Source organism: Chenopodium album, chromosome 15 (assembly GCF_948465745.1).
Source record: "Chenopodium album chromosome 15, dcCheAlbu1.1, whole genome shotgun sequence".
Taxonomy (NCBI): Eukaryota; Viridiplantae; Streptophyta; class Magnoliopsida; order Caryophyllales; family Amaranthaceae; genus Chenopodium; species Chenopodium album.
Genome location: NC_137848.1, coordinates 14,628,942 through 14,642,219, shown reverse-complemented (window position 1 = coordinate 14,642,219; position 13,278 = coordinate 14,628,942). Strand labels below are relative to the sequence as shown.

The 13,278-nt window shown below is 35.4% G+C and overlaps 1 protein-coding gene across 1 annotated transcript; it reads right to left on the bottom strand.

Moving 5' to 3' along the window:
• Nucleotides 1-513: 513 nt before the first annotated feature.
• LOC145581982 (uncharacterized) lies at nt 514-6,772 on the bottom strand. Its single transcript, XM_081639021.1, has 4 exons — nt 5,416-6,772; nt 3,550-3,775; nt 1,132-1,303; nt 514-1,029 (listed from the first exon to the last, which is right to left on the bottom strand). The coding sequence occupies exons 1-4, from the start codon at nt 6,350-6,352 to the stop codon at nt 604-606; spliced, it is 1,761 nt and encodes a 586-aa protein (XP_081495147.1). The 5' UTR covers nt 6,353-6,772; the 3' UTR covers nt 514-603.
• Nucleotides 6,773-13,278: the final 6,506 nt, after the last annotated feature.

Below are 13,278 nucleotides of genomic sequence, written 5' to 3'. Positions count from 1 at the left end.
TATTATATATTATCGTTACAAAAAAATACGTACATTGAAATATTGCATTGGGGACTTGTGAGTATTATCTACAAGACTTGCTCCCATCAACAGTCAATTACAGCCTCTACAGTTCTGCACAATCATATTCTTACAGTTCAGAGGAGAATCCCTTTTAAGAACTACACTAACTCTATTACGCGAAAAAGTGACGAACTAACTGTACAAATAGAGATGTAGCAGTCTATATCTTTAAGTTCAATCATTAACAAGGTACAAAGAAAGGGCTGGCCATGGAAAAGAATCGATTCTAAGCAGTCCTGCAATCTATTTTCAACTTTCATCTTGTTGTAAAGGACACTAATATTTGAAAAGAAATGAGCTACGAAATGCTCAAGAAGGATGCATCTTTGCGGACAACATATCTCACTTTAATTAATCCTATCTCTCAAGTAAATTTTGCAATAGTATGAGCAACAAGATTTTAATACAAAATCAACACATATAAATTAGGACTAACATAAATACAGTAGTCAAAAATATCCCAAAGTATACAAATTTAGCAAAACTGATCATAGGGCAAAAAGAGCTTAATCAAAATAAGTACTACTATAACGTAACTCATCAATTTCCTGACTGTCCAAAAAACTTCCCAGAAATTGTTGCCAAGACATTTAGCATTATGACCTCATCATCAATTTCAGCTTTTTCAGCCCGCAACTTAGCACAACTTCGAAGCAAACAGCGGAGAGATGCACAGGTATCAGCATCCAATGGAGTCTCAATTACTGCACACAGAGCAAAGAGCCATGCACAATCTTCCTTTGACAAATCACTTGCACTCTCAAACAAGCTTATGCGTCTTCTCAGCATTGTGACTCTAGTTATAGGGTCCATTGCTAAGACTGCAGATAATGTTGGAGCTCCTGATGTCAGCTTAAGTGACGCTAAATTAGGAGAGGTGTCACTCTTGAAATAATGGCGAGCAAAAATAACTGATTCTGAGTCGGCAGAAACAGCATCACTGGTATTCTGAAGGCTTGATAGAGCCTACAGCCAAGAAAATATAGGTCAAAAGACAATGATTGAACTCTAATGGAATTTAATATTTACTAGAAATCAATGGAATATAAGAAAAATAAAATTACTTACCAGCCTCAACTTCGAAAAATCAGCAATGAACTCATCTACCCATGGCCTCTGTGGAACAAGTTGTGGAGGGCACTCCTTGATATCAGGAATATCGGGCATGTAAACACTCTGGTCCTTGACTTTGATATCAAGCTTGGCTATCTTAACTTTTGGAATATGCTTAGCTTCCCACCTATGAGAAAACACAATGTAATCCCAGTACAAAAAAGTCAAGTATTTACTGGTGCCCCCTGAACATACTAAAACTACAAGCTTTCTAATCAAGAATTATCAATTTTCTTCTTCTTTTCATCTTGATTGTTAAGAGCTTCTAGGCTGCAGGAGCATAGCAAAGGGAAAATACTTCTCAAAGCTAGATCAAATGTTATGCTATTTGTCTTTCAAGTGGCATGTATATGTATTTCTGACAAGAAAAAAAACGCAGTAATTTTTTGTTTTAGCAGCTTTCTTCTTGCTATGAAAACCTTGACTGTGTTTTGATAAATTTTATGCGGTCAAATTGTAAATAGCATGGTTTTGGTAATTAATGACAGTCTTATTATTGCCCAAAAGAGGTATTTTTGCACCTTTCTCCCACTCCTACTTCAAATAACTCGTCTAAAAAGGCAATACGATATCACAGATACACAGGAGTGACAGATTATATCCAAACCAAACAGATCATATCTCTGCTTCTTGCTTTCGACTTCTAAGATAAATAAATTGGCTCATTTCACTAAACAGATCATATCTCAAATGTGAAAAGAAAAAAAAAACTGTCAATGTAATTTCTGAGTTCAAATGCTCTAAGACATGATGAGATGGGTTCTTTGGCCACTGATAACTGAAAGTAGGAACACATCACCCACAAGTGATTAGAATGTAACCCAATGTGTCTACTTTTTAGATTAGACTGTTTCTTGTTTCAAGAGAAGAACAAACCAAAAGGGTTTATTACGCAAAGGCAATCCTGTGAACTGAACTGAACCTGAACCTCGTTTCCTATTCTTATATACTCCATTATTCAGAATACGTCATAACAGCAAACAATAGATATTGATAAAGCACTAGCGTGTCTAGAAGTAACTATAAGTAACTGAAACATTAAAACGCTACTAAAGATGTGGTATGCCCGACTCATTGTCATACTTAAAGCAAACTCATAATAATATGTCAAACTTGGAGAATATACTCCAAAAAAAATATATCTCTACAAATGAAAATAGGTAGACATGTAACTGCAGGTTTTCTTATGGCTGGAATCTGCAGAAAGGTAGTAAACTCCAACATAAACCATGCCACACTTTCTGTAAACTTAAATGCCTAAACGAACCATCACCCAAAACGGAGATGTTAAACTGCATGATTCTTCTCCTGCATTTTTCTTCTCCTCCCCTTTCCCCGCCCTTAATCTTACTTCCTTCACCTTTCATTATGACTGCAGTTAAAGCAGCTTCATCAACGCCTCAAAACATCTCATAATCCCCCTTATTCTCCCTAAGTCTTAAATATCTACTTTTCATCATATACTTTCATTCCTGGTTTATGTTTCGTGATTTGGATATCTTTCTATTACTCTGTTTTCAGATTATATTTCTGCCACTGGAAGACTAATATGAATAATTAGAGCACTGCAATATACAAATGATTTTAGGGGAAAATGAGGGACAAGTGAAAATGAGCAAAAGAGAACTTCCTCTATCTCATCAGAGAGACGGACGGGAAAAAAAGGCATACATACATGATACATGCATACAAAGCCATGAAGGTGATCAATAACCAAAAAATAAGTGGTTCCTGATAGAGTAAGCCAGGGCCATGTTCTATCACAGTCCTAATTTGATTCTAAAGTTGACATTTTGTTTGCTATTGACAAAAGATACTTGTTTCAGAATTAAGGCATTTTTTATGAAATAGAGCTTTTGTACTCATTTGATTTGGAAATGATACAATTGACAAAAGATACTTGTCAGAATTGTAATTTTATTAATATTTTTATTTACAAAGAATACAGCAGAGTTTTCCACTAAGATGCTAATGGGATTAAATTGCCAAGATCATCAAATTAAATGCTCTATATCGAATTCACCACCTTATGGTTCATTATTCAGGCAGCCAAAATTGCAAGTCATGTAAAAGCTCCAAAGGTCAAAGTCTTGGGAGGAAATAATAAATCTTTTATGCCACAAAAATAACAAGATTGAGTTAGAATATTCAAACAGAACTTCCAGTCCCAAATTCCCAATGAACAAGAATAGAGACAGCAAGCAATTATTTTAGAACTAAGAAAGTAACTGCAAATTAACTTACGAAATAGCAGGGGGTTTGCCCATTAAAGAATGCTCATTGATATTAAAATTGATGAATAGGTCGTCATCAAAAAAAAAAAAAAAAAAAAAAAAAATAAGAAGCAAGGAAACTTAAAAGAATGAAGTATACCTGACACGTCTCAAGTATTCTAATCCATCTTCTGGTGGCCCAGATTCAAAATCTGGTTCACCTTCAACCTTAAAAGCAGGTCTATGAATGCCCTCAAATTCATCATCACTCTCTTCATCTTCACTCCAATCCCCTACCAAATAATCACCATCCTTGCCACTATGGTCCCCCTCACAAGTACAATTTGCAGAACTAATAATTTCTGCATTTCCTGAACACGATTCTCCTGAAAGACATCATAGAGCTTAGCAAATCTAAACTGTCAAGGGAATTGACATCCTATGGTTGTAATAGAGAAAGATATGGGAGCGAAGTAACAAGTCTGCAATCATTCAACAGCCAAAGCACTCATACAGGTGAAAATCAAAGCAAAATTCACTATCAGATATTGTTCACATATAGCACCATGCTACTCGCAATCAAGTTCTATACAAATTGAGCAAGTGGTCATCTACAACACTAATATACTATCGCACATAGTACACTATATACCAGCGGTATTCACAACTCGAACTAGACACTATCAACTTGGACTAGTAATCAGGCATCAAGATCAAATGTCAATTGATCAGGCCTAAGCAGTTAGTAGCTATCTTCTTTCTTCTGTAGACAAACATGTTTGGATTATAGCATCTTCCCCTTGCAGCAGCCATACCTGTGACAAAAGAAATCGATCTATCAAATTGACACAACCAACCAAAGAAAATAACTCAAACAACAAAAGGCATAATGACCCCACCCACTTTCTGATAAAACAGAACTGAGCTGCATGAAGTGCCAAAGATCGTGAAGTGTGAGAGAAAAGCTTGATGGTGAATGAGGAATAAAAGTTGAAATATACTGAAGCATGTCTCAAGATTCAATTAAGACCATGCAGAGACAATGGTTGAGGAAAACACGAGGAAGAACAACGGAAAAAACCTCTTTTAACTTGCTGGAGTTAGAATCTTTATGACTGTGTTTTCCTCCTCTGGCGAACACAAAACAAAGCCTAATGATATGATACAAGAAGAGAAAGGCAGGCAACAAAGCAGAAACAGACAGAAATAGCAGAATCGAAGCTGTGTGCATCTTTATCTCCCAACATAATTAAAACAATTTAATGTTAGAAAATTTCAAATAAATACTACTTGCTCAATCCTGTCCAAGTCATGTTAGAAGTCTTAAACAAGAAGGGACAACAAGTTAATCTTAGTTGATGATTATTCTCGTTGACCAATCAAAGAGCCCTCCCAACATCAATTGCACAGGCCAGTAGGGAAGACAAGATAAGGAAAGGATTAAGAGGCAAACAACAATGGCAATAGTGAATTTTGTAGTAGGTAAAATTTTCTGGAAACCATATTCAATTTACCAATATGATACTCGATGAACATATCAGAAAGTTACAGAGCACTATGACGTTTTGCAAATAAAGTTTCAGATAAGCTACCCCAATACCTTGACAGTTTTTCTACCATGCATATACACATCAGCAAGGCTTGAGTATATATCTATAGTATAACCTAGAAACATCAAGTAACCAAGGAAAAACTGACATTGGATAACAATATAATCAGGCAAACATCAATCAAGAACACAGACCAAAATCATTTCCATCAACTATAAACCACAACAAAGTAGTATTTTTGCATGAACCCAAATAAATCAAACTCAAATTCCATAGGCCAGCAGTGCAAAAATCACTCAAATCATTCAAGATTATCAAGAAACAATTCAAAAAGTACTTCAAGACTGAAATGTACAAAGTAACAGAAAATAATCCAAATTTCCAACATAAAGCCAACAACAATAGTTCAACAAACCATGGAAACAACTCAAATAAAGGACAGAATTCAAAGAAGAAAGAGGGAAAAGAGAACTTACCCAAAAATCCTTGGTTTTTGAAAGTAGGAACATGTGAGCAAGAAGTACCCAGAAATCCTCCATTGTTAAAGTTCTTCCTACCACCACCAGTCTGTTGATTCTTAAAACTACCCAATTCATCATACTCCTTCTTCACAACAGCAGAAAATCCATTGTAAATTTCAAACCAAAACTTCTTCTGACCTTTAACATTCACATATCTCATCACCTCCATATCTTTCCTTGAGTACATACACTTTCTCTTTCCTCCATTCAAATCAGCAGCTACAAAACCAGTGTTGTTTCTTGCATTACTCTTCTTCCCCTTCCTTCGATTTCGCTTCGCTTCAGCCATTGTTACATCATCAACGAATGGAGCACCAACCCCAAGAAGCAAAGTTCCGTCAATCAACTCAATCTTCAATGAACTTGTTGAATCTTCACCCTTAACCAATTTCTGCAAAATCCCATTAAAATTCTCCCCCTTTTTCGCCGATTCCAATTGCACAACCTCACTTACAGCTTCACCAGATTGATTTCCCGAGGAATTTTCACCTTTAACTCCATTAAATTCATCAGAACCCTCGTCAATTTCCCCCAAATCAGATTGAGGAAGTTCATCCTTTCCATCAAGATTCAACAGTTGCTTGGAATTAACACCCGATTGTTCAATTTCAGCAAAATTTCCAGAATCTTGGAGAGATTCATCAGTCATAACACCCTCTTCAGAAAGGGAGAGCTTCGCCTTTTTCGGGGATTGTTCAGGGGAAGAATCAGTTTTCTGGGTTTCAGTAATACCCACTTCAAGAATTGAGGGTTTGGCTTCCAAAGATGACGGAAGAGAGAGAGTAGGAACTGGGTTTAACGAATTGAGGGGTAATTCGTGGGTGTCAGTGATTCTTCGTTTGTGGGAATGAGGAGAGGTTTCCGGTGATAGGAATGGTGATTCTTCCGCCATTGTTTCACTGTTCAGAATTACAGCACAGGGAGAGAGAAAGAGCAGAGAATGGAGGGAGGTTTGATTTTGCAGAAAACCAGGAAGAAAGCAGAAATTGAAAATTTGAAAATTGAATGAAGATTGAAGAATGAAAGGGGAAGAAAATGAGATTTAGGGAGGGTTTTATAGAGACGGTATTTGAGACGGTTGATAACGGAACGGACGAATGACGAGCTGCTTGAGTCAAGGGTTTTGCGGTGTGAGCCATGAGTCCATGACATGGGTGCACAAGGACTGAATGTCATGAGCTAATGACACGAAACGGCACGAAAAGAAAAAGAGAAAAAAAAAATTGTTAGAAATTACCTTTTAAATGACATTTTTTTAAAAAAAAAAAAACTAGCTTATAACTTTTTTTTTTTGTTGAGAGCATTCATTTAAATAAATTTTTTTGCAAAGAAATACCACTCACCAGATTTTCAAGTTTGACCTCAAAAACACAACGTTAACCAGTCATGTGCTGGTCACGTGACTTTAGTAAACCCTTTTTTTCTTTTTTCTTTTTTTCCTATTCGTTTCCCCATCTTTCTCACCCCTTACCCTTAACTAACATTCCCTCTCTTCAATTCATCCCCTCTTGCAATAACTCCATCGATCTACAGTAGCAAAGGATGTTAAAAATTAAATTACATTGAAGAAAATTATACTACAAGCTAGGACTTCAACCACCACAATTAAGGTAAGTGTACTACTTATTTGATGCTGTCATTTTATTTATTTATTATTTTTTTTTTTGGCTTTGCATCTAAGTTTCTCTAACTATTAAACATGGTTAAAGGTGGAGTCATGAAGAAATGAAAAGCTAAAACAAGCACGGAAAGTAAGGAGGGCCAACTACTATTTAAAGGTGTCATTGACCTGCACAAATTGCCCAGAAATATTAACATACTGAATTCCTCAATTAAACCCTAATATAGTTACACAATTTGTCAAACAACACTTAAATTTTCTAAAATTAAAGTAACATACATATTAGTAACTAGTAAGGTATATAGACTTGTTGTTTGTAATTTCTACAAAGATTCAATTTGTGGTAGAAATTTTTATTGATTGCTTTTAGAGGAGAGATAAATTGAGGAGGGAGAAGGTCTTGGGTATCATTAAGGGGTAAGTGGTGAGAAAGATGAGGGAAAAGAATAGGGAAAAAATGGGTTTAATGAAGTCACGTGACCAGCACATGACTAGTCAACGCCGTGTTTTTGAGGTCAAACTTGAAAATCCGATGAGTGGTATGTCTTCGCAAAAATTTTTGTTTAAATGGTATGTTCTCACAAAAAAAATTTATAAGGTAGTTTTTGACAAAAAAAAAATGTCATTTAAAAGGTAGTTTCCAACAAATTTTTCAAAAAAAAAGGGTGGTGCAGCACTGCAGCTGCGAGGCGAAGTGATCTGAGGAAATATAATATACACAATAAACACATATGGAAAAATTGAAAAAATAATTCCACCTTTGTCACTTTAAAATAATCCCACATTTGAATAATTTGGAAACAATCTCACTTTTTTCCCATCTGCTCAAAATAGTGCCTTGACTGGTTTGTCAACTTGGTGACCAGTTTTAGAAAGTGACTTGTTACGTGTTACCTTCTGATTGGTCATCCCTCCCTACCTTATAAAAAATACAATAATACTCTTATGAATAGTGTGATGCAAATTATACCCTTCAAAATGTGTATTTACATATAGTATATCTTTACTAATATGTAGTATATTTTTTTAATGAATAGTGATTGGACAATTATACCCTCAAAAATGTTTATTTACTCATTTTCTCTCATTAATGTTAGTTGCCTTGGACATTTATACCTCTAAATATTTTTTCTTTTGAAGACAAAATTTATACCTCTAAACATAATTTTTCACATATCAACAATTAAATTTGTGATTTAAAGTCAAACCAAAAGACTTCTAGACAGGGGCGGAGCTACGGGGGGGCTGGCAGGGGCCCAGCCCTGTAGCCCAATCCCGCGGCCCTTATTTTTTTTAATTGGGCCCATGTAAACTTTTGTGCTATATACTATTCAACTCCTCTATATTAAATAAGTTTGCTCTTGGTTTAGTGGCAAGTCTTTGGAATTTTACACAAGGGATGCAAGGTTCGAGCCTTCAAAGAGCAAAAACCCGTTGACTTTTCATTTTCCAAACTTTTCATTGTTCGCATACTTGATAGTTCATCCTCTACCTTTTTTAATTTTTCCCTCCACTAATTACTTAAACTTTCTTCAATTTCTCTTTTAATTTGTCCCTCCACTAATTTAGTTAACCTTTCTTCAATTTCTCTTGAATATCAAAATTCAATTTTCTATATTCAAATCAATTCTCAAGAGGATTCTAATTTCAACCCTAGATATTCACCTTAATTGAATTGGTATTTTTTTTTTTTTTTTTTAATTCTTCCTTAATTTGAACTAGTTTCATTCATAATTGTTGTTTTGGTATGATGTATGTGACTTTTTTTCTGTAAATTTTGTGAGGAATTTGTTTGATTAGTGACTTTGCCCCCCTTTTTTGGGTCTTTAATAATGCTCAATTGCTTATACTAAATTATTTTTCAGTAATTCTATACATAATTGAATAATTGATTATAATCTTGCAAGGTTTAACAACAATGATAAGTGATAAATTAATTGATAATGTTGTATGTGAAATTGAGTATTTTATAAAGTATAAACAAGTAGTAGTATTGTAGTAATGTAGTATGTAGTTGCATCAAAAAAAAAAAAAAATGTAGTATGTAGAATATTAGAATGTAGTATGTAGTTGCTGATTGCAGTAGTACATAGCAAATTAATTGATAATGACAATTGGTAAAATGTATTGTCTTATTGATTGATTTTTTTTTTTGGTTGATATGCCTATGTTAAGGTTAAATTATGAAGACAAAAACATTGGATTTTTGAAGTATATTTTGAATATATATTTTTGGTTTTGAATTTTTTTGGTCGATTGGCCCCCGTGGATTTAAAATCCTGCTACGCCTTGCTTCTAGATATATAACTAGCTTTGTGCGCATTTCGTGCGCGTTAGTTGCCCTATTATTTTTGAAAAATTAAATACTTCGTATACAACAACAAAAAAAAACAAATATAAATAAAAAATAATTTTTCTTTTTAGAAAAAAAAAAAAAAGAACGCTTCCCCTTCTCTTTCCTTCTTCCCCGACCTGAACCAGCCCCCCTCTCCCTGCCGGAGCCTAGCTGCCCCTTCCTCGCGCCCCACCTACCCTTTCCCTGGCACTTCATCCCACACGCACCCTCGCCTTCAGATGAATACTAAGAAGCACGCTTCTTTTCATTCATCAGGAATGAAGTGAGTTTTGGACAGTGTAGTTATATGGAACATGTGGAGGAGGTCAATTGTTGGAGGTTGGATCATGTATTTGCTTTGAGAAGTTTTGTGTACAGATGCTAAGTACGGTATTCTTTGGCTAAAAGTTTGATTAGGAATTTAATTTGATTTCGTCTTTTCTCAATGAAATTATAGTAGCTAGATTATTGGAATGCAGTTCTGGATAATTGTAAAAAAACTTTTGTTGCTTTAATTTATATGGAATGTCGTGCATTGTTGAATCAGTTTTTATTTAAATGGAGAAGACATTCTTAGTTGCTTTGCTTGTATTTTGATTATCGTCATCTACGCATTTTAGCTAGCTGCATAATCAACTTGTAATCAACTTGTCTGACTTATAAGTTGTTCAATCAACTTGCTTGTGGAAATATATTGATGCTAAAAAAACAGAGCTTTCAAAATTAGTTCTTTTTCGAGGTGGCTCATGGCAGGCTAGTGAGGTGGGGGTCAGGATCAGGTGAAAGGTACCCGGAAGTGCGGGTAGTGAATTAGGCGGCCCATTACCCGACCCAGTAAAAGCGGATACCTGCTTATTGGGTACCCGTTTTTACCGGGTCGGGTCACCGGGTACCCAGTATCTTAATGTATATATTTTTTTTTTAAAAAAAAAATAAAACCTGCTATATATAAACTTGATGTAAGTACTTTTGTATATAAAATAAACCTGTTTTCATTACCCAAAAAAAAAAAAAAAAAAAAAACCTGTTGTGTTAATTCAACTAAAAACCTGCTGTCATCATTAAAATAAAAATCTGATGTGTTTTTTATTTAAAAAAAAAAAACCTGCTGCAATACTTTTATACCTGTTTAAGTACCAGAAACTCACATAACTCATACAAATTCAGATTTCCAGTGCAGAATGCAAACCACAATTAAACGTTCAAACTTTAAGTGTCCAAAGAGCACCAGCAGCAGAGAGTTTACATCTGATAAAGTTCTAAAAACTGAAGAACTTCATGAAAATATTGTAAGAGAATTTGAGAGAAAGAAAGAGAAGAAGAATTGTATTAACTCCAGAAAACTTGGAGAGGAATTAATCAGTCTTACAATAGAGGATCTTCTCTGTATTTATACAAAGCAATAGAACTTTCTAGGCTATTACAAAACCCATAACAAACTTCTAACAACCAGCTAGGTAGTTAGTTACAGAACAGGACAAATTCTGTTATTGTTGTAACAGAATTTGTTAAGTATTCAGCTGACTTGTATTGGATTGCTGACATGTCTCAGCATCTGGTTCAGACGAATACAGTAAGCAAGCCAAAAGAGCCGACTTGAGCTGATCATGACTAGCAGCAGCAGTACATGCTTCAATACCCCCCCTCAAGCTAGTGGGTGATTGAAGATCAATCATTCCTAGCTTGGACAAAATCTGAGAATGCTGAGGTATACTAAGAACTTTAGTAAAAACATCAGCTAATTGCTCCTTAGTTGGAACAAAAACCAACTCAATCAAACCAGCTAGCACTTTTTCTCTAGTAAAGTGACAGTCAAGCTCAATATGTTTAGTCCTCTCATGATGAACTGGATTCTTTCCAATGTGGATAGCTGACTGATTATCACATTTAAGCTGAACAGGACTCAAATTAGGAACCCCAAGCTCCTGTAGTAACCTCACCAGCCAAGTAATTTCAGAAGCAGCAGCAGCCATAGCCCTATATTCTGCTTCAGAAGAAGACTTTGAAACAGTTCCTTGTTTCTTAGACTTCCATGAAATAGGACTTTGACCTAACATCATAATAAAACCAGTGACTGATCTCCTAGTATCAGGACATGCTGCCCAATCAGAATCAGAATATCCTTGAAGAACAAGAGCATCTGTAGACTGAATTAAGATTCCTTGACCAGCAGTACATGCCACATACCTCAACAAATGATGTAAGGCCTTGAAATGAGAAACACCAGGATTATGCAAATACTGACTGAGAGTTTGAACAGCATAGCATAAATCAGGTCGAGTATGAGTCAGAAAATTCAGCTTGCCAACTAAGCACCTATATTGAGCAGGATCACTATAAGGTTCAGGATCCTCAGCTCTCAACTTCAGAGAAACAGGCAAAGGTGTCTTAGCAATTCTGGACACATCAAGTTCACAATCAGCTAGCAATTCCTTTGTGAACTTCCTTTGTGTGAGTACCACACCAGTAGAAAGTCTTGAAACCTCAATTCCAAGAAAATAATTCATTTCACCCAAATCCTTGATGCTGAATTTTTCATGTAAAATAGCCTTTACTGTCTGTATTTCTTCATAATCTGGCCCAGTGATAAGGATATCATCCACATAGACTGCAACAATGGTTTTTGATGAATGAGAATCTTTTAGAAACAAAGAATAGTCATTCTTTGATTGACTGTATCCCATAGAAAGAAGCTGAGAAGTCAACTTAGCAAACCATTGTCTGCTTGCTTGTTTCAAGCCATATAGTGACTTTCTGAGTAAACAAACTTTATTTTCTGGATTAGGAACTCCTTCAGGAACTTTCATATATACTTCCTCTGATAAATCACCATGCAAAAATGCATTATTGATGTCAAGTTGTTGTATGATCCACTTGTTGCTGACAGCAATTGAAATTAAACATCTCACTGTTGGTAATTTCACAACTGGTGAGAAAGTTTCTTGATAATCAACACCATATTGCTGAGTGAAGCCCTTAGCAACCAATCTTGCTTTAAATCTCTGAACTGAACCATCCTTTTTTAACTTCACTTTGAACACCCATTTGCACCCTATAGCCTTTTTACCCTTAGGTAAATCAATGAGAACCCAAGTGTCATTATCTGTCAAAGCACTGATCTCTTTCTGCATAGCTTCAACCCACCTTTGATCTTGTGAAGCTTCCAAGAAACTGACAGGTTCAACTATTTTAGCCATCTCATTAATCAAAACTCTATTTGAGCTAAGTAAATGATCATACTGAACAACATTACACCAATGTCTTCTGATGGGAACAGGACAAACAAAATCTTTCATCCATGCTGGTGTAACAATGGGTCTGGATGACTGTCTGACTGAAGTTGGAGTAGAAACAGGTATGGGTGGGGTTAAATTTGTGGCTTGAGTGTTTATGGTTGTGGCTTGAGTGTTTATGGTTTGTGTATGTGAGGTTTGTGAAGTGGTTTCAAATCTGAAAGGGGTTGAAAATCAGCAGAAAATTCAGAATCAGAATGAATATCTTGTTCTGGTTCTGTAAAAGTGAAAACTTAGGGTTGTGTTTGAGGGTAGAAAAATAGGTTCAGGTTTGTGTTTGGTAGTGGAAAGATGAAAAGGAAGATGTCTCTCATGAAAAGTAACATCCTTGGAAATGATAATCTGATGATTTTCAAGGTTAAGCAACTTGTATGCCTTTTGATTAGGGGGATAACCAATCAAGACACAAGGCACAGCTTTAGGATCGAATTTTGATCTATTTGTCTTAAGTGTAGAAACATACCCAAGACAACCAAACACTTTCAGATGACTCAAATCAACCTTGACTCCATTCAATCTTTCAAAAGGGATTTCAAATTCAATTGAACTGAGAGGCATCCTATTTATCA

What these genes read in the sequence shown, in the direction of transcription:
- LOC145581982 (XM_081639021.1), bottom strand. Translation starts at nt 6,352, where the DNA reads ATGGCGGAAGAATCACCATTCCTATCACCGGAAACCTCTCCTCATTCC. An exon ending in CAAAAACCAAGGATTTTTGG is followed by an intron (nt 3,776 to 5,415) that starts GTAAGTTCTCTT and finishes GATGTCTTTCAG; the next exon opens with GAGAATCGTGTTCAGGAAAT. An exon ending in ATTTTTCGAAGTTGAGGCTG is followed by an intron (nt 1,030 to 1,131) that starts GTAAGTAATTTT and finishes TCTTGGCTGTAG; the next exon opens with GCTCTATCAAGCCTTCAGAA.